The 23,183-nt window shown below is 39.5% G+C and overlaps 1 protein-coding gene across 2 annotated transcripts in view; it reads right to left on the reverse strand.

Annotated features, from left to right (window-relative positions):
- The window catches only part of PARP1 (poly(ADP-ribose) polymerase 1), a 42,065-nt gene extending 20,118 nt beyond the window's left edge, over positions 1–21,947 (reverse strand). Inside the window, exons 1-10 of one of the 2 annotated variants that reach the window (XM_058162983.1) lie at positions 21,550–21,688; positions 20,928–21,071; positions 17,288–17,450; positions 16,783–16,901; positions 15,524–15,738; positions 11,407–11,503; positions 10,391–10,507; positions 6,266–6,442; positions 2,956–3,097; positions 666–806 (exon numbers count right to left, since the gene is read on the reverse strand). In XM_058162983.1, the coding sequence (XP_058018966.1) occupies positions 666–806; positions 2,956–3,097; positions 6,266–6,442; positions 10,391–10,507; positions 11,407–11,503; positions 15,524–15,738; positions 16,783–16,901; positions 17,288–17,450; positions 20,928–21,011 (1,255 nt within the window). In that variant the 5' untranslated portion in view covers positions 21,012–21,071; positions 21,550–21,688. Of the gene's footprint in view, positions 1–665; positions 807–2,955; positions 3,098–6,265; positions 6,443–10,390; positions 10,508–11,406; positions 11,504–15,523; positions 15,739–16,782; positions 16,902–17,287; positions 17,451–20,927; positions 21,072–21,549 lie in introns of both variants that reach the window. The other variant, XM_058162156.1, reaches the window with a different exon arrangement.
- Positions 21,948–23,183: the final 1,236 nt, after the last annotated feature.

The raw sequence follows: 23,183 nt of genomic DNA on the forward strand, positions 1-23,183 counted from the left end.
GCCCCCAGGGGAAGGTCCTTCTCTGTGGGGGCTCCCACACTCTGGAACGAGCTTCCCCCGGGTTTACGTCAAATACCTGACCTTCGGACATTCCGTCGCGAACTGAAGACACATCTCTTTATTCGCGCGGGGCTGGCTTAAATTGGATTTTTAATGTGAAATTTTATTAATTTTTAAACGGGGTTTTTAGTTTACGGTAATTTTAATTTCAGGCTAATTTTAAATAAGTTTTTTAAATGGTATTTTAACCTGTATATTTGTATTGTTGGTTTTATCTTGCCTGTACACCGCCCTGAGTCCTTCGGGAGAAGGGCGGTATAAAAATCAAATAAATAAATAAAATAAATAAATAAATAAATAAATAAAGTTAAGAAGCTAACAAAAATGAAGTAAAAACAAGACTAAACCAAGATGGTTAAAAAGATTATTAATAACATTTATAGGGAAATATTTGATTAAAAAAAGACATAGAAGCTAACTTAGGTATTAATTGTATCAAATAAAAGCAGTCACAATTAGATTATATTTAAGACACAGGTGAATACTCTGAGGTCCTTGCATTAGCTGCTAAATTTAATACAATCTACTCTCCACTTTTAGGCCTTTGTTTAATGTAACACTCTTGCTATTGAGAATGCCTGTTAACATTATCATTATCTACTCACTTTGAGAACTGATGCATAAATCAGCTTTATTCACAGTCGCTATAACCTTTCCCCCAAGTTCTTCAATGGCAGATTTAATTTCATCTTTGGTCTTCGACAATTTTCCAAGGACTACTATCTTCATGTTGTTTAATGGTTTATCTGATCAAGTGAAATCACAAAGCATATGAATATACTATTCAAAGAAAGAAGGAAACGTGAAGATATAAAACTTTACACTTTTACCGCACATACTACTCTGACTTTTTAATATTCACTTGAAAATCTTAGGATGTTAAATTCTTGAGCCAGTGTCATTTTTGTTCATTGCAGAATAGAGTTATGCTCAGAGATTTTGTTTTATTCCATGAATATTACAATGCAATTTAAATACATTTTAATGCATAATAGATGGGATTGCACTCATGTTTGATGGGAAGCTGGGGGTGAGAAAAGATGTTTAATGCCTTCCTTCAAGAGAATATGAGTATTTCGGTTATTATGCTATAATAAGCAGCAGCTGACAATGTCAGAAAAAGCCTTCCATTCTCTTCCAACAGAATCTGCCATTCAAGCAATTGCCAAGCACCAACTTTATTTAGTATGACACCCATGTCTCTCTTTGGTATGACAGACAGCCTCTCGTTGCAGCTTCCCATTTTTTCTTATCCAGGGCAAGAATGCCACTGCATCATTTTCTGATTTTCTTCTTTTATTTCCGTCCTACCTTGCTTAGGATCGTTTTGATTCATTCCAGCTTGCTTTCTTCACTAGAGTGAACTGGCTCCATGCCCATATCTTTCTTTTCCTGAGAATGTTATCCTAGCTCTAGCATTCCTACGTACCTCAGCTACCCTGACATTTCAACACATCAAATGCTTTTTCTGAAACAGGGTGGGAGGAATAGATAAGTCTCTACTGAGAACTAGTTAAAGCATAGAAAATGGATTGGTTTGTCCTCCAAAATCCTTTGTATCACAGTTACAGAAAAATATGCAATAGTCAAAATGCTTATAGCTAAACTGAATAAACAGCGAATTCAGTATTTCCAAAGGTTAAAACTACAAAAGTGGGGAAAAGCAAACATTAGATAATGCAAGTTGTTCTTATTTCAAATTGCTTTCCCCGAACTGTTACCTTCAACAAATTTTCAAATTACAAATCCCACCATCCCCAGTCTATCTAAAGATCTAAAGACTTTATAGACCAACCTACCTGTTATTTGCCATCTATGGAGAACACTAAGAAATAATTTCATGTATGAAATGTTCTATATTTCTATATATCTGAAATTATATTTTGGATCAAAAACACAGCTATTGTAGAGACTAGAGATTATAATTTAGGAATTATTTTAGATTATGATTGTTAGTTTTGATGCATTTTGTTCTGGGAAGTCGGGGTGGGGGTGGGGAGGGAATGGGGGTTGAGGCTAGAGATGGAGTGATGGTTAATGTACAGGGATTATTGAAGATGTATAAATATAATTAATGTAGGGTCGGGTCTGCCCAGTTACCATTTTAGAACGGTGGGGAGGGAGAAAAGAGAGAGTAGGAGGTAGGAAAGAGGAGAAGAGGAAGGAAGAGGGGTAGAAGAGGGAGAAGGAAGGTGTAGGGTGGAGGGAGGAGAGGATGTAGATAAGAGAAGGAGAGGAAGGTCTGGAAAGTAAAAGAAGGTAGAAGAGGGAAGAGTGTTAAAAAGGGGGGTGGTACTGGGCAGGCCCGACTAAACGTATATAACTGTACATTGAATGAGTTGTTTGATATGATTGTAAAAATAAAACTTTTTTACTAAAAAAAAAAAACACAGCTATTGTAGAAGAGACAGTAAATGTCTTAGTGTTTAAAAGATTTTGGAGAATATGTTTGGAAATTAATAGGTAATATCCAGGATATAATTAAAATATGCCGAGTGTTCTTATAATTTTTAAAAATGTTTTAAAAGAGTTATTAATGATAAAGAATTTAAGTATTATTTCTTTTAGCTTTGTTGTATGCTGCACAAAGTCACTTGTTTATGAGATAGGCAGCTCTATAATAAAATAAAGAGAAGCATATTTAGCATACTATACAAAAGTATGTATAGTGTAGTATAATATAACACAGCACAGCATAGTACAGTAAGAATCATAGGACAATTTGTTCTGAAAGGATAAAGAAAATTATATTATAATTTAGTTCATTCTAATGATAAATAGCATTTTTCAGTAGGTACCTTCCCCCCACCCACATGGGAATAACATTTTAATGAAAACTAACATTTCATGTTTTTAATCAAAATAGTTTCCCACAATGGCCTCCAGTTAATATACCTGCTGGTGCAGCCGAATTCCCTGTAATAGGATCAGAACCTGCTGAAGGAGGTACCGAATTTGTAGACGCAGCCTCTGGCAAGAATGCTCTATCTTGTTTTTTAAATTTGAATTTCTTTAGGTAAGGGATCTCTCGGCATTTCTGTTATGCAGAAGGACGAGGGGGGAAAAAATTAAAAACAGCAATAAGAAAAGAACTCTCCTAAACCAACGCAATGAAAAAAACAGGCAAATAAGATACGGTTTACTGTTCACTGTTCCCAAACTCTCTTCACATCAGAGTGGGCAAACGATAAATAGCAATTTACAAATATCTGAATAATTTCAAATACATCACCAGATTCCTCATAGCTTAATATTTCAACTAAAACTCTAAAAAAAAAAGCAACAAGAACCTTGTAATGGCTCACCTTATACTAAACATCTCTCCCAGGAAGAAACTAGATTTAAAATAACTGGAAATCACAATGATTGGGGGAAGGAGCCCTCGCTTCAACCTCTTTTCTAGAAAAATGTTGCCTTTACATTTATAGTAGTGGAAATGGTACTGAATCAGCTTAAAAATGATCCCGTAGACTCAAAGTGTAAGTAAATTTTTCTTAAAAAGCAGCTGGGAAGAACTAATTCCCCAATTTGCTGTAATTAAAATATTTAAATGGGGTGAGATGATCCATCCCTTGGTTTCAATATCCCGAAGCTATATTGTTGTATCAACTCTAATAAAAGTTGTAGTTTTATTCTTTTATAATTAGTAATAAAACTTATAAATATTAATATTAGGGATATAGAATATTTGGGCTCCAGCCATTCTGAACCAAAACACTCAGTAGCACCAGCTACCTCTGTTTTATGTAAGTGCAAAGGAGGCCATACATAACTACTCTTCCCATTTGTTCGTCCATTTCACTATTTTGCATGTATCCCTAGTTGGAGGATCTCTAAATTGAGAGCAGGCAACTTTTTACCAGTTAAGGATCGCACTTTAAAAGAAGATGGAACAAAATTCACGGGCAACAATGTTAAAACAGTACTTTACTTTCACAGCTCGAAGAATGTATTTTGCCTTTTTTTTTGGGGGGGGGGGGCGCAAGTGGGGAAAAAAAAACATGTCCCAAATCATGAAGCAACCTGGGGATAGTATGAGGGCTGCAAATGGTTACTGGGAATGCTAAGCTGCAGTCTAATATATCTGGAGGTAACTGATTTTGGGAAAGTTGCTGCTTCCATAGGTATTAACAATATGCGTCTCAAATCTTTCATTTTAAATCCAACATCTATTATAGTGATACCAATTGTGTATTAAATCACAAACCAAATAAGGTCTGTAAAACCAATTAAGCACTACTGCATAGTACACTTCATTGCACACTGATAGTTCTCCACCAGTTTCATGTATGGCTTTATCCCCCATCAATCCTGTTCACTCAATGGGTCCTTGAGTGGCTCAGACTGCTAAGACAGTCTGTTATTAACAGCAGCTGCTTGCAATTACTGCAGGTTCAAGTCCCACCAGGCCCAAGGTTGGCTCAGCCTTCCATCCTTTATAAGGTAGGTAAAATGAGGACCCAGTAGGTAAAATGAGGACCCAGACAACCAACAGCTTCTTGGCTAGAGTTCAGAGGCAAAATCATGTTATTTTTTCATCAAATTTGAGCAAGGCTAGGCTCATCATATCAGGCTCAGGCTTAGCAAGCCGTGTCTTTTGTCGACAATGGAAGGCAACCTTGGATGATAGATATGCACTTCCTTAGCTTCCCTTTCTTGCTCTAACTGGAGGTAGGAGCAGGTGAGAGTTGGATTCATATCCAACTTCCTTATATAAAAAGGACAAAGGGCTGAGAGGGTGTGAACGTTTCAAGAGTGTTGGCAGGTCTTCAGCAGAGCGAGAAACGGAAGAAAAAGGGTAGAAGGGTGGCATTCTCTCTCTTTATGTTGTTGTTGGTTGCGAAGTCGTGTCCGACCATCGCGACCCCATGGACAACGTTCCTCCAGGCCTTCCTATCCTCTACCATCCTCTGGAGTCCATTTAAACTCACGCCTACTGCTTCAGTGACTCCATCCAGCCACCTCATTCTCTGTCGTTCCGTTCTTCTTTTGCCCTCAATCCTTCCCAGCATTAGGTTCTTCTCCAGTGAGTCCTTCCTTCTCATTAGGTGGCCAAAGTATTTCAGTTTCATCTTCAGGATCTGGCCTTCTAAAGAGCAGTCAGAGTTGATCTTCTATAGGACTGACTTGTTTGTTCGCCTTGTAGTCCAAGGGACTCATAGGAGTCTTCTCCAGCACCAGAGTTCAAAGGCCTCAATTCTGTGGCGCTCAGCCTTTCTTATGGTCCAACTTTCACAGCCATACATTGCAACTGGGAAAACCATAGCCTTGACTATACACACTTTTGTTGGCAGGGCGATGTCTCTGATTTTTAGTATGCTGTCTAGATTTGCTATAGCTTTCCTCCCCAGGAGCAAGCGTCTTTTAATTTCTTGGCTACAGTCCCCATCTGCGGTGATCTTGGAACCCAGGAAAATAAAATCTATCACTACCTCCATTTCTTCCCCAACTATCTGCCAGGAATTGAGAGGGCGGGATGCCATGATCTTAGCTTTTTTAATGTTGAGTTTCAAGCCAACTTTTGCACTTTCCTCCTTCACCCGCATCAAGAGGCTTTTTAGTTCCTCTTCGCTTTCTGCCATTAGAGTGGTATCATCTGCATATCTGAGGTTGTTATTTCTCCTGGCAATCTTAATTCCAACTTTTGATTCATCCAGCCCCGCCTTTCTCATGATGTCCTCTGCATATAAGTTAAATAGGCAGGACGATAGTATACAGCCTTGCTGGACTCCTTTCCCAATTTTGAACCAATCAGTGGTTCCATGTCTAGTTTTCACTGTTGCTTCTTGACCCGCATACAGGTTTCTCAAGAGACAAATAAGATGGTCTGGTCCATCTCTTTTAAGAACTTGCCACAATTTGTTGTAATCCACACAATCAAAGGCTTTAGCATAGTCAATGAAGCAGAAGTAGATGTTTTTCTGGAACTCCCTAGCTTTCTCCATGATCTAACATATGTTGGCAATTTGATCTTTAGTTCCTCTGCCTCTTCGGAATCCTGCCTGTACTTCTGGTAGTTCTCAAGCCACATACTGCTGGAGCCTAGCTTATAGGATTTTAAGCATAACCTTACTAGGATATAAAATGAGATCAATGGTGCGATAGTTTGAACATTCTTTGGCATTCTTCTCTCTCTTATACAATCTCATAAACAATGTTAATCAATGTGATAACAAGAAGGGGATTAGCAGGCCTCACAGCCTACCTTTGGGATTTTCCATTCTTTCCTGTTGGGCGTCTGTGTGTTGGCAACACATTTGGTCCAAGCTGTAATATACCCCGTGCAGTAATAGGCATTGCTCTTGAACTCAAACTGTCCTTTGCACTCTTCACACGGAAGCACAGCTCCAAAAGCCATCCCATCTGCAACACGGTCCAAGATCTGAAGCAATGGAAAAAGCAAACAGTAAACGAGTAATGCCCAATGCCATAGAGGCGTTATTCAGAGTACAGGATGTCAAACAAATTTCAACCAGAGCTCTCCTCTAAAATTATAGGAATCACTCTTCTTTGCCTAGCTTCTACTCACTGACAAGTTGCAGTGGCCAAGAAGCCAGCAATAACCTAAAGAACAGTTCCCAGGAGTGGACTCACCTGTCCTTCACCTTGTTGAGTCTTATTTTATCTTCTGATTAGGACGGACAGCCCTGGAACTGGGCAAAGAAACCTGAGAAGCTCATTTAGGTGTCAAACTGGAGTTTCTTCCAGCTTGCTTTAGCAAGGATGTACCAAACTATATTTTAGAGTTAAAATATACAAAAGTAAAGTAACCGACTCATTTTGGTGGCTTCTGCATGTTTTGCATTACAAATATTGTAATATAACTTCCAGTCACATAGGCATAAAAGAATCCTGGTGAAAGATGCTGAGGATTCTTAAGAAAAGAACCAAATATAAAACTGTCAGCATATCTATGAAGAGAGAAGGTTGGAATATGTTGTTCAATTCTGGCTACTCATTGGGGGGAAAAAGCTATTGGAAAATTGCTGCAGTTGTTTTAAAGCAGGGGTCACCAACCTTTCGGACCTCAGGGACCACTAAATTCATAATTTTAAATCCCACGAACCACTAATATGAATTTTTAAAAAAGATAAATAGTATTTAGAGCAATATAAAAAATGCAAATAATTTTTCTGCAGACCACCAAAATTTTCTCGTAGACCACCAGTGGTCCACGGACCACTGGTCGGTGACCACTGTTTTAAAGTACAGAAAAAGGTATCAAAAATTAAAATATTGGAGACTGCTGAAATAATTGTCTTGTAAGGAAAGGTTACAACTGTTTTTCTCTTTCCATAATACTATAGGCACTCAAATTAAGCCAAATGGTGAAATATACATGGCAAAGGAAAAAAGAATTTAACACATGCATCAGTAACTACAAAATCCTAAAGTTCAGAGTGTCATTCATTTGGACAACTTTATGAAGGAATTACATCTATTAATGGGGAAATGGCATCAATAGCTTACATAGTTGGATGGCCATGTATTTTTCCAATACCAAAGGCTACATGCATCTCAATATTGTTTGTTGGAAAATATGAGGGCAATGGTTTGCTTGTGTGTTTCTTATAGGCATTCCATTAACTAGTGCTAGAATAGAATTTGAATTAAACTGGCCTTTGGTATAATTCATCATGGCACGTCTTACAGAAGAAACACCTGTTGCTCATGAAGAATAGAACCTGTGCTTCAGGTTACAGCAGTCTGTAGTCACATACTACCCCCATCAGAACTATATGACAAAATGCTGCATTATTCTCAATGGCATCAGGACCTTCATATTCTAAGAACTTAGTAGAAGCATGAAATGACTGTTTAATAACCCTTTCTGACTTCTTAATTTTATTCTATTTCTGGTATCAGGACTTCCCCATAATTATTTAAGATACACTTACAGGTAGCCCTTGACTTTCAACGACAACTGGGACAACTGTTGAGCAAGAAGACACTGTGACTGCTTCACTGAACTACTGCAATCTTGGCACTCCCAACTGTAGATACCGTATGGGTTCTTAAGCAGACAGCAAAAGAGCTGTCTACCAAAGGAGGGGTGGCAGCTCCCCTCCACTGGAGAATGGAACTCATGCGGAAACAAGGCAGGGATCACAAAGATTCCCATGTCATCTCTCCAGCCCATCACATAAGTTCCCCTTTCCCTCTGTGTGCATAAGGGAACTTGTGAACTGGGCTGAAGAGATGAAGCAGGAACCCCAAAGATCCACACTTCCAATTCTGTAGCCTGATGGATGGTTTCTGCCTCAACCCCTGGTGGATGAAGGGGAGGGGAAACCTTTTGGCAGGCAGTAGGAGCTTGCAATTTTCCAACTAGCTTCCTCTTTGAATTTGTGGGAAGCTAGCAGAGAAGACTGCAAATCTTGACAACTGTTCCCATGTGTACACAGGTTGCAATAGAATATAGCATTTTACAAAATTCTTTAGAGTCGAAATTCTTAGGGCCACGGTGTGGCTCAGGCTGTAAGAAGCCTGTTATTAAACACAGCTGCTTGCAATTACTGCAGGCTCGAGTCCGACCAGGCCCAAGGTTGACTCAGCCTTCCATCCTTTATAAGGTAGGTAAAATGAGGACCCAGATTGTTGGGGGGGCAATAACTTTGTATATAAATATACAAATAGGATTTATACAAATTGTATATTTATATACAAATGACTTTGTATATAAATATATAAATAGGATGAAACAATTGCCTTACACAATGTAAGCCGCCCAGAGTCTTCGGAGAAGGGCGGGATATAAATGTAAATTAAAAAAAAAAAAGAGTGTAAAGCATGCTTTCTGAGCTGTCATAACTTTGGACAGTCATTAAATGGCCGTATATTAAAAACTACCTGTATTGGCAACAGACTGCCTTTAGATGCCACCCTAGCTTCCTAATACCATACCTTTTATCAAATACCATACCTTTTATCAAAACCATTAAACTCACCCTAGAAAGTTAAATTACATTAGATGTAGTCCTTACTTACCAATGGTAATTGGGGCTAGGAGGTCAATTGTTACATGATTCTGTCGCTTAGGACAGTCGTTCTGGCAGATTTTGTTGCCATTATTAGGTTAATCATGTGGAGTCACAACATCCCACAATCAGATGACTGCCATTTGTAACTCCTGCCAGCTTTTCTAATGACTTTCTCAGAAGCTGGCAGTGAAAGTCCCAAAAGACAATTAGGTAACCATGAGGATAATGTGTCAGCTACAACTATGAGGACCCATTATTAGTCATTCTCATTGAGTGCTGCTGTAACTCTGAATAATCGCTGAATGAGTGGATGTTAAATTCTACTTGTGTTAATAGGCCCAAGCCATATTTCATATTAATGAAATGTATACAAGGCCACCCCATAATAACCTTGGGCAGCATGCAACACTAAAACAAAGGAAGATGAATGATGATGTTCAAAATAGAATGAAATATCCAGACCAACAGAAGAGGGGGAAAACCTAAGAGGATACAACATACCGTATTTTTCGAAGTATAAGATGCTCCGGACTATAAGACGCACCTACCTTTTTGGGGGAGAAAAGCAAGAAAAAAATTCTGCCTCTGCCTCCCAGCAATTTGCCTCCTTGCAGCAAACAGCCCGTTTCAGTTTCAACTCAGCCTGATTAGCACAAACAGCTGACTGTTGGCCTCCTGAGAATCAGCTGTTTCAGGCTGCAGGGATTGCCATAGCCTATTGCTGCCTCAGTTTTCAGCCTCTGCGTGCCCAATTTTCCACCCGTTCTGGACAGCAGGGATCAGAATGGGCAATAGGCAATGGCAATCCCTGTAGCCTGAAACAGCTGATGGTCGGGAGGCCAATCCAAGGGACAATCAGCTGCTTGTGCTAATCAGGCTGTGCTGAAGCTGAAACTAAAACAGGCTGTTTGCTGCAAGGAGGCAAATTGCTGGAGGCAGAGGACAAAGGGTGGGGGCCAGCGGGTGGGAGGGGCTACATTTGGTGTATAAGACACACTCAAATTTTCACCCTCCTTTGGGGGGGGGGAAAGTGTTTCTTATACTCTGAAAAATATTCCTATAAGAGGCTTGCTACCCACCCTAGGCTTGCTACCCACCCTAGGCCAAGGCTTAAGACAAAAAAGGTTTTAAGCAACTTTTGAAGAAGATCAAATTTAGATCCATGTAGACCTTTGAGGGCTGCGGACATTCATCTCACTTCAATTACATTTGCATGAGCATTAATATTTAGTAAAAGCTCAATGTCTGTGTATATGTGTGCTCAAGTAGATAAATAAATCAAAATCTTTTTCTTCTTTTTCTTTCCTCATTTCCACACAAAATGTCAAATAAAATGGAGCTCAACTCACAGCAGCTTCCCCAGAAGGAATTTCTTGCTTGTTGGCTATCAGGAGCTCCTTCAAGTCATTGGTAGAACAGGCTTTCTTTAACTCATCTTTGATATTCCAAATCAGTTCTGTCTGATCCTATAAGTAAAAAAATGTGCAAAGTATCACATTTAAGATTTTTTTCCAATACCTTTCTACTAAGAATAATAAGAGGCATAGGTGACAGGTTTGTAGAGCAGACTAATTTTATATAATCCAGTGTCGTTGTTTATATTCCTACATAAAATATTATTTGGACGATGGTTCAAGAAACAAGATGTAAGAGATTGCATCTGTTAGGTTCCAAGTAACACCCCCAACAAAATAAAACACCGAGGCTTGAGTTTCCTCAAAGTTATGTTTTATTAGAGATGTCATATTGACACATCTGGGAAAACCGGAATCTGAAAGTTTCCAGGTTTTCCCACCCAAACAAAAGTTCAAGTCCTTGTCCAACACCCACAAGCCCATCAGATAGTCCAATCAAAACACTGTCCCAACTGGAGATGCCTCCCAGTTCCAGCCTTCCAGATGCAGGACAAGTTGTCCTTGACTTTCTGAGAAAGGAATGATATTATGACTATATATCACCAATGCTTCATACAATTCCCCCTTCCCAGTTTCCCACAGTAGTAAACGTGACAGGTCTGAAGGCCTAATGCAAAAGATGGCTTTCAGGCCTGACAGTTTCTAGATATTTGGAATAACCAAAAGGTTATTTCAGGCTAGCATCTTCTCACTGAGACTTGACTTGCAATTAAGCCAAGCTACCAAAATATGAGTGGTTCTAAATGAAAGTTGGTAACACTGTCAGCTCCTTCAGTATTATCACATTCCACCTACTTCAAAAGCATTCTTCAGAGTCAAGTCATATTCAGAACGGTGACAATGCAGAAGAGACCAGTCTCCATCAAGAAGTCAAATTGCTCCTAGGGTATTTTTTATCTCATCATCAAAAGATGCTTTAAATGAAACTTTAAAGTCCTAGCAAAACAAACCTTTAGCAGCTTTTCCTGTTTTGATAATTTTTCTTTCTCTTTCTTGGGTCTCTTTTTTGAGATTACATTTGCATCCACCTCATCTCCTTTTCTCTTTCTGAAAAAATAATAATACATAGTTTGCTAAGGAGAGTTATTTAAAGTTATTTCCCCAAATTCTTTTAACATATATAATATTAATTTGGTGTATAGTTGAGTGATTGTATACAGTGAGTTTATATAGTGTATACACACACACAAATACGCATACACACAGAGATACCAACCTTTCTTTTAGAAGCTTAGGATGGTGCACTATGCCTTTCTTCTTGCTTTTTCCAGTCCTGAACCAGAACCTACACTATACTGGCTGTCAGTTTATGTTCAATACAAGTATCCATAGCATTTCATTAAGGAACACAGATTACATAGAAAAGTTGACTAGTACAAATGTACTGCAGCAACCCTGAACATCAGAAAAAGGAAACACATTGCCTATACATCTTTCAACAAAATGGATACCCATACAACTTTTATTGAAAAGTGTGTGACCACTCAACCCACTACAACACAAGCTATGAAAAGGATAACATATCTATACATCAAAAACATCTCAGAAACAACAACAGACTATTACAGTCACAAAGCATCACTTTAGCACACTAAAGCCCTCCAAAATTTCTTAAATAAGCCAAAAGATCCAATAGCCCAAGAAGAAAAAACAGGAATGATTTGCAATGTACAATATAAGGACTGTAACAGCCACTATGTGGGCAGACAGGGTTAAGAGCAGCACAGCTCATCTATAAACATCAACTAACATTCAGAGCACACAATGAAAGCTCCTTAATTTCATAACACATAGGGTAGACTCATAGTTTCAACTGGGAAACTGTGATCATGCTAATAAATCAAGACGAATCCAAAAATGCTAGGGAATTTCTGAAAGCTTTGCATTCAGACAAATCAGCCATCAATAGAGATAAACTATATTCATCCACCATTCAAAAGACACAATAAAAGGTCCACTAGCAGCCTACAATAAGACCATCATTGTGGGATATGAGCAAAACTAGTTTCTGTTGAATAAGTCATCTTGTCAATGTTTATATTTTAGATGCACTTGGATAACAGGTTGATGCAAATATTTATATGATAGATGCCAGTAAAATGAAGGAATAACTTGATGCCTAACCCCCAACATAGGTATTAGATTACTGTCCTTCAAAGAAGCCTCAGCAAATTACACCACACTGTGGTTTGTAAAACAATGATTTATGGTTTAGAAAATTGTGAAATTCAGCTAACCATTATGCAACCACAAACCATCCCTTTCATTTCTTTCCTCTTAGGAAAGATCCCTTTTGTAAAACTGATGGAAACTAGGTCCAGAACTGGCATCTATCTTCCAGTGTTTCAACCATTACAGTAGCAAACTTCCCATCCTGATCAAAAACTATACAGTGGTGGTGCCGGTACTAAAAACTTAAGTTTTCAATTTTGCAAAAACTAACAAGATTTAGATTTGATTCTGGGGCAGATTTTGCATCTAAAGCAATCAACGTTTTAAGAAGTTAGTGCATAAGTGCACTAACGTGCCTATCGTCCCTATCATTGTATTTTGTTTTCTTTTATTCTTGTTCTCATTTTTGTTTGACAAATTCTAATAAATAAAATAAATAAATTATCCGTCCCTTTGGACCTCCATTTGGCTTGCAACGTGCCGGACGAGGCCTGCACAGGCCTAAAGGAAGCTGCAGATGGGTGGACATGGCTGAGAGGCTGGAGAGGAGACAGCTTGCTACATCTTTGCCCAAGTAATTCGGCACAGCAGGTTAGGGAGGAAGCAATTGTGGGGGGTATTTCAATGGGTTGGGGAGGCCTTGGGTGGTCTTAGGCTGGTGGCCTGTTCCATCATTAGCCCCACCCCCAGCCTTTCCCATCCTGAAATACCTCATGTGCACTTAATGAGCCTCGCATTCAATTAGAGAATGCATGGGCGAAAGGAGGGAGTGATTCCATTCAAGGTACCAGATTTACTCCCACGAATTATCGGGTTATGAATGGAATGAGCAGTCTCCATTACACTCATAACTCAAGGACTACCTGTATCTCTGCTGTTTATGTGGGGTGTGTGGGGGTGTGTATGTACGTATGCTGGGGTGTGTGTATTGTGTTAATATTTTATTTTTATTACAGCACCCTGAAATAACTGAAACAACTGCTGTTAAATCTCCTGTATGAAGTCATTTTGAAAAAAATCAAAATGGGAAATTCAATAGCATGAGGATCTGGAATTAAATGATATTAAGAAAAACATTCACTTAACAATTCCTTCAGAATCGCTTTCATTCTATTTTTTGCTCGGTGACTACCATTATTTTTACTTTTCAATTCTCTATAAAAACTGGTAAATGATCTCTAGTCTCTTAAGTTTGGGCATGATGCCAGTGAAATGGCTTTTTAGAAAGACGCAAGACTTGAGCATTCACTGAGGAGTGTACCAGGGCAATTTTAAGGAGAAAATTAAGTATTTTTTTCTGTTGCAGTCTCCTCAAAAAAACAGGAGGAATAGAAATAGAAAGCAAAAGAGAATGAAGCATGTAGGGGAAAATCCAAAAGGATCTGGGAGATTTGTTAAAAAGATAGTCAAACACTGTAATGGATTGTGATTCCTACTTCTCATGCAGCTATAGAAGACTGGCTTAGATTTTTGTTTTTGCTTAAAAAAAATTATATAGAGCATTTTGTGAAAACATATCCCGAAGTATAGATAAATGGACAATGATTTGCAATAAGATAAAAATAATTTGAAACTTATTGTATCAGAAAACGACATTAATATATTAATAACAAATGGAATAGAGCAGGGGTCACCAACCCCTGGTCTGTGGACCAGCACCAGGCCGCCATATGCCAGCAACCTGGTCGTGCAAACAAGCCCCATCCATGAGATGCAGGCAAAATGCAAAACCATGCTCTCTCCGGTCTGTGGAAAAACCTTTCTCCATGGAACCAGTCCCTGGTGCCCCAAAGGTTGGGGACCACTGGAATAGATGGATAACAGCAGAGATTTAAAAAAACCCAGATAAACAAGCCTGTCTCATAGTTATGCTGAAAGGTAATAAAATTCAGTGCCAACCATAACTAAACCGAGACTGAATTCCAAAACACAGGGTATGTATCAAGAATGGCTCCTCTTTGTTCCTGCATTATGTGGCACCCTCACAGGATTCTGGGTGACAAGTCCATCACGTATCTAGGTCTTAAAATGTATACATTTTGTGTGTCATTCCAAGAACCTTCTACAAACTGGCATCCAGTGCAATGTCTTCAGAATAGACATGACGTATTTTTGTCCTCTTCAGCAACCTAGCCTCAATGTTTTGCACTCCCTGCTGATTCTGGACAAAACTCCAGACCCAGGTACAATATATTGCAATGACCCAGTTGTTTAGAATAGTAAAAATGAGAAAGAGAAGGAAAAAACCCAGAAGATCTTAAGCTAAACAGAAAACAAATATTTACACCAGCTATCTAGGCAAAAAGGTATAGCTTATCTACACTAAAGAAAATGTGCTTCCTTCTGCATTTAGTGTCACTTTGGATAGTGAGATAGGGCAGCATATAAATTTAATAAATAAACAAATATTCTCATGTTTCAAGCAGTAAGATGGAATAAGCAACTTGTGGCCCACAAATGCCTTATCTATGGGTTCAAAAGCCACTGTAATGTGCCACCAATTTTCAGTGGAATAGTAACTGAGAAATCAAAGTTGTTATTTCCCACCATCTTGTAGAAAGGAATATATATATAAATAGTGTAAATCTTAAAAGTAAGCTTGTCGAGGGTTATTTTAAAAAACCCACTAGCAAAAATAATAGAAAACTCTAAGAATTAGAAAATCTCCATCTGCCATGTTGCATTATCATTCTGATCACTGAAAGCTTAACATCTTTAAAAGCTTAGTGCATTTACTAGCTAATCTGCAGCTACCTCTCCACAATAGTCACAACTGGAGATCTTCCATAGACAACATAAAAAAGCACCAGTCACACTGGTGCTTTAGAAGTATCTGTCATACAATGATCAAAATCAAATAGCATGATATGCACCTTTTTGGCATCTTCTACATACCCTTCATTCTTGACAGAGGGTAGCTGCTTCTTTAGAGCTTCTTTGTCTTCTGCCTTCAGGTGCTCAAAGCCCTGGATCTGAGAGGCAATAAAGGTAGGAAGAAAACCCAGATCTGTTCTGTGGGTACTGAAACAGGCAAGATGGTACCAATTGTCTATCATCCCCAGCTGTGGCTTTTCAGGGAGCACCATTTTCTTTGAGATTCTAATCTGACCCTGGGTAGATAGGAAGAGAAATTAGAAACAAACTCACTAACAAAACTAGCCAATTGCCTACTAAGGTTTCAAGCCAGAAGTTTAATCTTATTTATTTTATTAATAATAATTCAGAATAATGCATTTGGGGTTTTCTTTACTGTTTCTGAAAGTTAAAGTCAATGTTTCCAAAAAACACATTAATAAGAACTTTGTTTCTGAAATAAAAGTGGAATAAATCACTATTTTTGAACATAAACAGATTCTTTCAGTTCCAAATTAATGTTTTCAATTTTTCTCTTTCACACACACACTAAAATCTCTCTATTCTTTATTTCTTTAAACTGAATAGATTGCCAATAGACAGATGGATTTATATTATGTGTTATTATAAAGACCAAAAATTAGAAGGACAAAATTACCCCTCCGCCTCCATTTCAGGAATAATACAAAACTATTAAAATTTCAAGATATCAGGTCACATTTCTTCAATGTCAAAGCTTTTATTTTATGACTATTCACGCCATTATATTTAATTTGTAAACAAATTAAATCTAGACCACATGAAATTTCATATTCTGATCTTGCCTCTTCAATTATATAATTATAAATGAATTCAATTAATGTGTTATTCAAGGGACCATATTTAAACCATATTCATTGGGATTTAAAGACAAAAATTAATCTTGAGAAGTCTTAGAAATAACCAGAAATCCTCTGATTTGGAGGGATGCTTTCTGGCTTTGCAGACTGGTGTGCAGAGGGGGGAAATGGTTCAGCATGACTGGGGGCCAAGCGTGCATGTAGCTCCATTTGCGCAAGCGGCAGTGGAACACACATGCATACACTCTCCCGCTATTCACGTAAGGGGGTATAAGTGCGCATGCACTCACTCACCACTTTGGGTATCCTGGTTTTAAACAGCTCACGGCCAAGTAGTGAGCTGTGGCCTGCAGGGTTGGGGACCCCTGCTTTAGAATACATTTTAGCCATTAAAAACAGTGTTTTTGTATCTTTGGGTGAATGCTTACACCTTTACACACAGAGAGCTACCCATATGTTTACCTTTTCTATCTTCTGTTCACAACCTTTGCAAGTACTTCTATTGGACTTTGCATATTCTGCTGCAAAATCATTTAAACTTTTTTCACGTTTGCCACCCCCCTGTTGGCCACCACCTTTGCCTGGGGGAAAAAAAAGAGAAAGGAATAATTTTTAGGTTCTGATTTAATAAATCCCCTGGGACAACAGAAATAAGATATATAAATCAGTTAAGATCTGCTCAGGAATATATACAGACTTTCTGAGACCAGTCTAAGAAAGAGAAATTCTTGATTGCAGTTAATGTTTTCTAGAACATGCAAGAATGACAACAGAGGATGACAGCAATAGTAATTCACTGAAATTTACTTCCAAAGAATTTCTTAAGCAATTATATTTTGGAGACCTTTTATCATTTCTCCATTGATGAAGTCTGCTCTCAGCATAAAAATGACAAGCTCATAAACCTGCTCAAGTCAATGGTTCACCTAACAGCCTTTTCTCTTTTTATCATCAGCGAGTAGCTTACCTGCTGCAGCTCCTCCACTTTCTATGTGTTTTTTAATTTTTTCCTGATCTTCCCAACGCAGTTCTGAGAAGCCATCCAGATCAGTATGGGATAGCAGCTGAGCTCGTTTCCAGAAGCAAGAATAGTGGTGCCAATGAGGGACTTTGCCATCAAACATAGGGGACTGAAAAGAAAGAAGGGGGGGGGGAGAACCTCAGGCACGATACAACTGAATTGGGGTAAGAAATAATGCCCATACAGTACAATTAGAATCCAGACAAAAATGTATTTATTAATAAGAGTCACAGTTTTATACACCTTGTATATTTCCCCTCCCTGCATGCATTTTTCCAGTTTTGCAGATGTTTTATTTGTTTGGGTACAGGTCAGCTCCAGCCCTCCTGACCTGTAAGAGCTTAAAGATCTGGCTTAGCCAGTTGGCTTAGAGCACCAACAGATGGGCTTCATGTTTTGGGTGGTTGATTGAGTAACAACAGATTCCTCCCTCTCCCCCTCTTATCATATTCCCCCATCATCTTTTTAGTTAGGTTGATTTTATAGTATTGTATTTATATTATTATAAATTATTCACTTTTATTTTTTAATATTGTAAACCAACCAGAGTTTCTGTGTGGCAAGATGGGCAATTTAATACATTTTATAAATAAACAACTTATACCCATCTATGAGTACCGTTTTTGTTTCTGTAATTTCCCATATGTAGTTATATCAATAGGTTTGCTATTCAGATTTCTGTAACATCCAGAAGTAACTGATTCTTCGATCCCTTTTGTTTCCTTCTGCTCAGGTTTTAATAAGCATTTGGAGATGCAACGCTAACTACACAGAACTAAAGTGCTTGTTTTAAAATTTTGAGCTACGATGATGATTAGATACCGGTTAAAAATCTCATTTTTCCCAACCAGTCTCTTCCCAACCATTGCACTAACGAAGAAATATAATTTAAATTCGAGTGGTCTTACATATCCAAACTAACCACTTATGGACTTTACATGGAGTACCTCCTCACAATGGATTGCAATTAGGCTAGTCATATATTCCTTCAGAGGATAAAGCATATGCAATATCATCTGGAGGTCAATAGGAACTTTGACAATAATAGAACATGGATCCCAAGGTTCCCAGAGCCAAACAAACATCTTCACTTTCCCTAAGTTGAAGAAAGGTGCACAGTGTAACATCTTGCCATCCATTTTCTTTCTGGGTACATATTCAAAAAAACTTAGCTCATGCATTTGAAAAATCAAAACCATCACTCACATACTGCTGTACCATAATTTTTTAAAGGGTTATTCATCTATCTATCTATTCATCTATCTATCATCTATTCATCTATCTATCATCTATCATCTATGGACCGCGGTGTGGCTCAGGCTGTAAGAAGCCTGTTATTAAAACACAGCTGCCTGCAATTACTGCAGGTTCTAGTCCCACCAGGTCCAAGGCTGACTCAGCCTTCCATCCTTTATAAGGTAGGTAAAATGAGGACCCAGATTGTTGGGGAGGCAATAAGTTGACTTTGTAAATATACAAATAGAATGAGACTATTGCCTTACACACTGTAAGCCGCTTCGGAGAAGGGCGGGATATAAATGTAAATAAAAAAAAATAAAATCTTGGAACAACAACCTAGACAGACAGATCTTTGGTATGTAAATCTTTTACTTTTTGATTCCAATGATAGTATCTGCAATATTATACCCAAATTTTCTGTAGCAGCAATTAGAACACACCAGTATTGGGGGAAGGGAAACAGAACAAGCGGTGTCAAACTCAAGGCCCAGGGCTGGATCTGGCCCGTGGGGTGCTTAGAACTGGCCAGAAGGGCCACCATGGAAACAATAAAGGACCAGCCTGCGGTGCCCTCCCGCAGGTAGCCCTCCCAAGCTCCATTTTCGCTGGCAGAGGGTTGCAGGAGGCTGTCGCAGCTGAAAACGGAGCTCAGGAGCCTGTTTTCACTGGCAGAGCGCTCAGGCCACCACAGGTGTCCCTAACATCGAGCTGGCCACACAACCCTATGGTCAAACACAACTCTGATGCGGCCCTCAATGAAATCGAGTTTTGACACCCCTGAAATAGAGTATCCCTGATTACCAAATATTTGTTTTTATATATTTGTACATCTTATTGTATATAGATCATTGAATGCAATAAAGAGGTTTGAGGCTGAACTTCCAGATTAAGAGTACAAGGCATTTAGGGGAAGAAGCTTCTGAATCATAAATATCAGCATACCAAAATCTAATCTAATTTGGCACTCAGAGTTTTCTCTTTCAGAAACATTTTATAAAAAACAAAAACTGATAAAGCAAGGTATTTCATAACAATAAATCAATGAAAGGTAGAATGGAAGCGAAAAATAGGATGAAGTTGTCTATTACAGTATTGTACTAACAGTAATGCTTTACATTATTGAAGATTTAACTAAACAATAAATCTATTAAATAAAGTTTCTAGGCAAGTGTACAAGTAATTCAGCAAAATGGTTCCATGATCATCAATTTTCCCCATTTTAAAGAACTTCTATTGCTACTAAGTTTTTTTGTTCATTCCTTTCATAATGCAGTCTTTAATACAGAATGTCATTAACCAGTGAATGGATGTTCCATTTTGGGGCAGGGTTTTTTGTTTGCACTTGAGAGGGTAAGGGCATACAGAATAACTCAGCATGCACAACTATATCCAGCAATAGTTTTCTGTAGCAAAGTTCATCTACAGGCCAAGAATAAGAAACTCATCTCGCTGTTCCCCTGCTAGTACATCTAAAGCTGCTTGCTCTCTGCCTGACCTACTTTTCTAGGTAAGAAGTTAGGAACAAAATGCTTTTGCATGCACCTCAGAGAATGGAATTCAGTACACATTCCACAATAGACATTACACCATATAGTATCATTATGATTCCATTTATTTGATTTCACCCTATTGCAATCAAGCTGCCTTTAGTGAGTAACAAATTGTCAGGATTACCAATTATTATTATATCAAATGGAGTCAAATCCATAGGCTCATTGCAAAAATAGTAAACTATCAAGAGATGGACGAATACAGTATTGCTTGGCTAAACAAACTCCTCCTAACTCAGTGCTTCTCAAATAGTGGGGCGTGCCCCCCCAGGGGGGGGGCGTGAGGCTCCGTAAAGAGGGGCGCATTTGACCTCGGCAAACAAGTTTTTTTTAATAATGATACTATTTACAGTCGCGTGGGGGGCGCGAAAAATGTTTTCTTCTTCCTAGGGGGGCATGACAGAAAATAATTGAGAAGCACTGTCCTAACTCAATATATCTGTCTATATACTGTTCTTGGCAACACATCAGACTACAGTCAAAACTGTATGCTTGAAGACTTTATGTCCCACTGCAAGATGTAGCGTTCAAACTCAGATTCCAAAATACAGATTGAAAAATATGATTGCAGTGCATGACTATTTTAACAAAGCAAGCAATAGCTGTCCTAAATTCTAGACTTTAAAAATCCCTTCCAACTCAAAGATAACAATTCCATATGTCAGCCACATCCAATTTATGATTGTTCCAATTAGTCTAGGCATCAGGATCAAGAGATTTGCTAATCCTATAGAAAAGCCTCATTACATTCAAAGTTGCATAAATATTTATTCGGAACTGTGCACTACTGAACAAACCTTCAAGAGGGTTGTATTGTAAACCATATTGTGAGAAACAGGGTATTGGACTTGGTGGTGATTTTTCACACGGAGCATAGCCATCGACGAAAAATAAGCGATATCCACCGCCCACTGCAGGACCAGCAGCTAAACCCCGAGGCTCTAATGGGACAACGTGGGAACTACTGTCAGCTCAAATTTCCCCACCCAGACGTAAAAACCCCAGAGAACTTCCTCCTAAGTGAAACGATAAGAGGCATGCAGCTTAAAGGCGGCCCGATGGTGGGCCCGGCAGAAAATGATTTCAAACGGGCATCTTCTGGAAGATCCTCAAAAGAAGGGAAGCTATGGAAGGGAAAGGGCGGTTCCTCCTGCGCTGCGCTCCGCATCCTTCAAGTGCCTTGACCCACTGGTGGCACATAACGAAAACGGAATCGACCCGATTACGGGGATCAGGCGCAAAGGCAGCGGCGAGAGGGTAAGAGATGCACCGAGGGGCGGCCACAAAGGCGACTCATCGGCCGCTTCTGCAGGCAACGTGGCGCTCCCGGGCCTGGGTGGCCTAGGGTGAAAGCCTTGCAGAGAGCTTGGCTTAGGCTCTTAAACCTGCTTTAGAGCAGGCTTAAGGCAGAGTCCCTACCTGCACCATGATGGCTAGGCGGAGCGAATCCTTGGCGATGTTTTCCTTGCATTTCTTGCAGGAAGCCCGCCCGCTCTTGGCGTACTCAGCCCGGTATAGCTTCTCCGCGGGCTCCGCCATAGCCACCCCTCGACGCCCCCAGGGAAAAGCTTCCCGCCGAGTCTCGAGAAAGAGGCGGCAATTTCTGCTCTGCGGCTGCAACGGCGGCGCCAAGAATGTGCCGAGCGCAGAGCACGTGATCCCGCCCGGTCCGAGCGGCCTCAGCTTCAGCGATTGATTAGCCGAGCCTCACTGCGGAGCGCTGCCAAGGCCGCCCGGGGCGATTGGGAACCGTCTGAAGAGAAGTAGACTCCAGCGGAGGGGGACGGGACGGAAAGCCCCGGTGCCTGATAGGAAAACCACGCGGTCGGGGATCACGTGCTCAGGGGGCTTTCCTCTGCTCCCAGTTACGCCTCCCACTCGGGGGCCGGGACTCGCTTGCAATTTGTCAGAAACCCCTGGAGCTTCCCCGCCACAGCGCGGCCAACGGCTAGCAGCCTCTCCATAAGCAATTCTCTGATTTGTGGGGGCTGGAAGGGAACAACTCGGTAACGATTTGCCATTAAAACCTTATTGGGTTTTTTTTAAAATACACACTATACCCTATAACTCTGGTGATCTCCGATATAAATACTAAGTACAGGTAGTCCTCGACTTACAACAGTTCCCTTAGTGACTGTTCGGAGTTACAATGGCACTGAAAAAAGTGCATTAAAGAAAGAGGCATATGTTTTGAAAGTACCCGTACCAGAGGTGGATTTCAGCAGGTTCTGACCAGTTTTGGAGAACCAGTAATGGAAATTTTGAGTAGTTCGGAGAACCGGTAGTAAAAATTGTGACTGGCCCCGCCCCCATCTATTCTCTGCCTCCCAAGTTCCAGCTGATCGGGAGGAAATGGAGATTTTGTAGTAACTTTCCCCTGGATTGGGGTGGGAATGGAGATTTTACAGTATCCTTCCCCTGGATTGGGGAGGGAATGGAGATTTTACAGTATCCTTCCCCTGCCATGCCCACCAAGCCATGCCATGTCCACCAAGCCACACCCACATAACCGGTAGTAAAAAAATTTGAAACCCACCACTCATTTATGGTTGTGTCTGAGAGTTGTGAATAAGAGCTAGGAAGAAAAGAATCATAAACAAGATAACTGGGTAGAGGTCAGGACGTTTTGTTATGGTCCACCTGGTGATTTTGGTAAAGGTGTAAACAAAACAATTAATAAAACAACGTAAATGAAAAAAATATTTTTTTAGGATTGCTATAGTTTCTTTAAAAGCAAATGTCCTCCTCAAAGCAAAGTAGGGCTCAATCACCACTACAAAAAAAAAGGAGTATGTTTCAGTGAGGGAAAAACACAATAGGGCCTTTCTTGGCCTATGGGGCTGATAAGGGTGTTTCTGCAAATGGCATTTTCAGAAAATCTTGTTAAGGACACAATGGCAATAATTGTTCCGGGGGCCCTTTGGGGGGGTGTACATCAAAATATAGTTCAGTACAATGAAACCTTGATTTACAAATCTCTATTTAACAGGCTGGATGCAATGAACCACATTTCTGCCTGGGCATCTCCCCCCAATAATGGACAAAGTATTAAT

Source organism: Ahaetulla prasina, chromosome 1 (assembly GCF_028640845.1).
Source record: "Ahaetulla prasina isolate Xishuangbanna chromosome 1, ASM2864084v1, whole genome shotgun sequence".
In the NCBI taxonomy this organism is placed as follows: domain Eukaryota; kingdom Metazoa; phylum Chordata; class Lepidosauria; order Squamata; family Colubridae; genus Ahaetulla; species Ahaetulla prasina.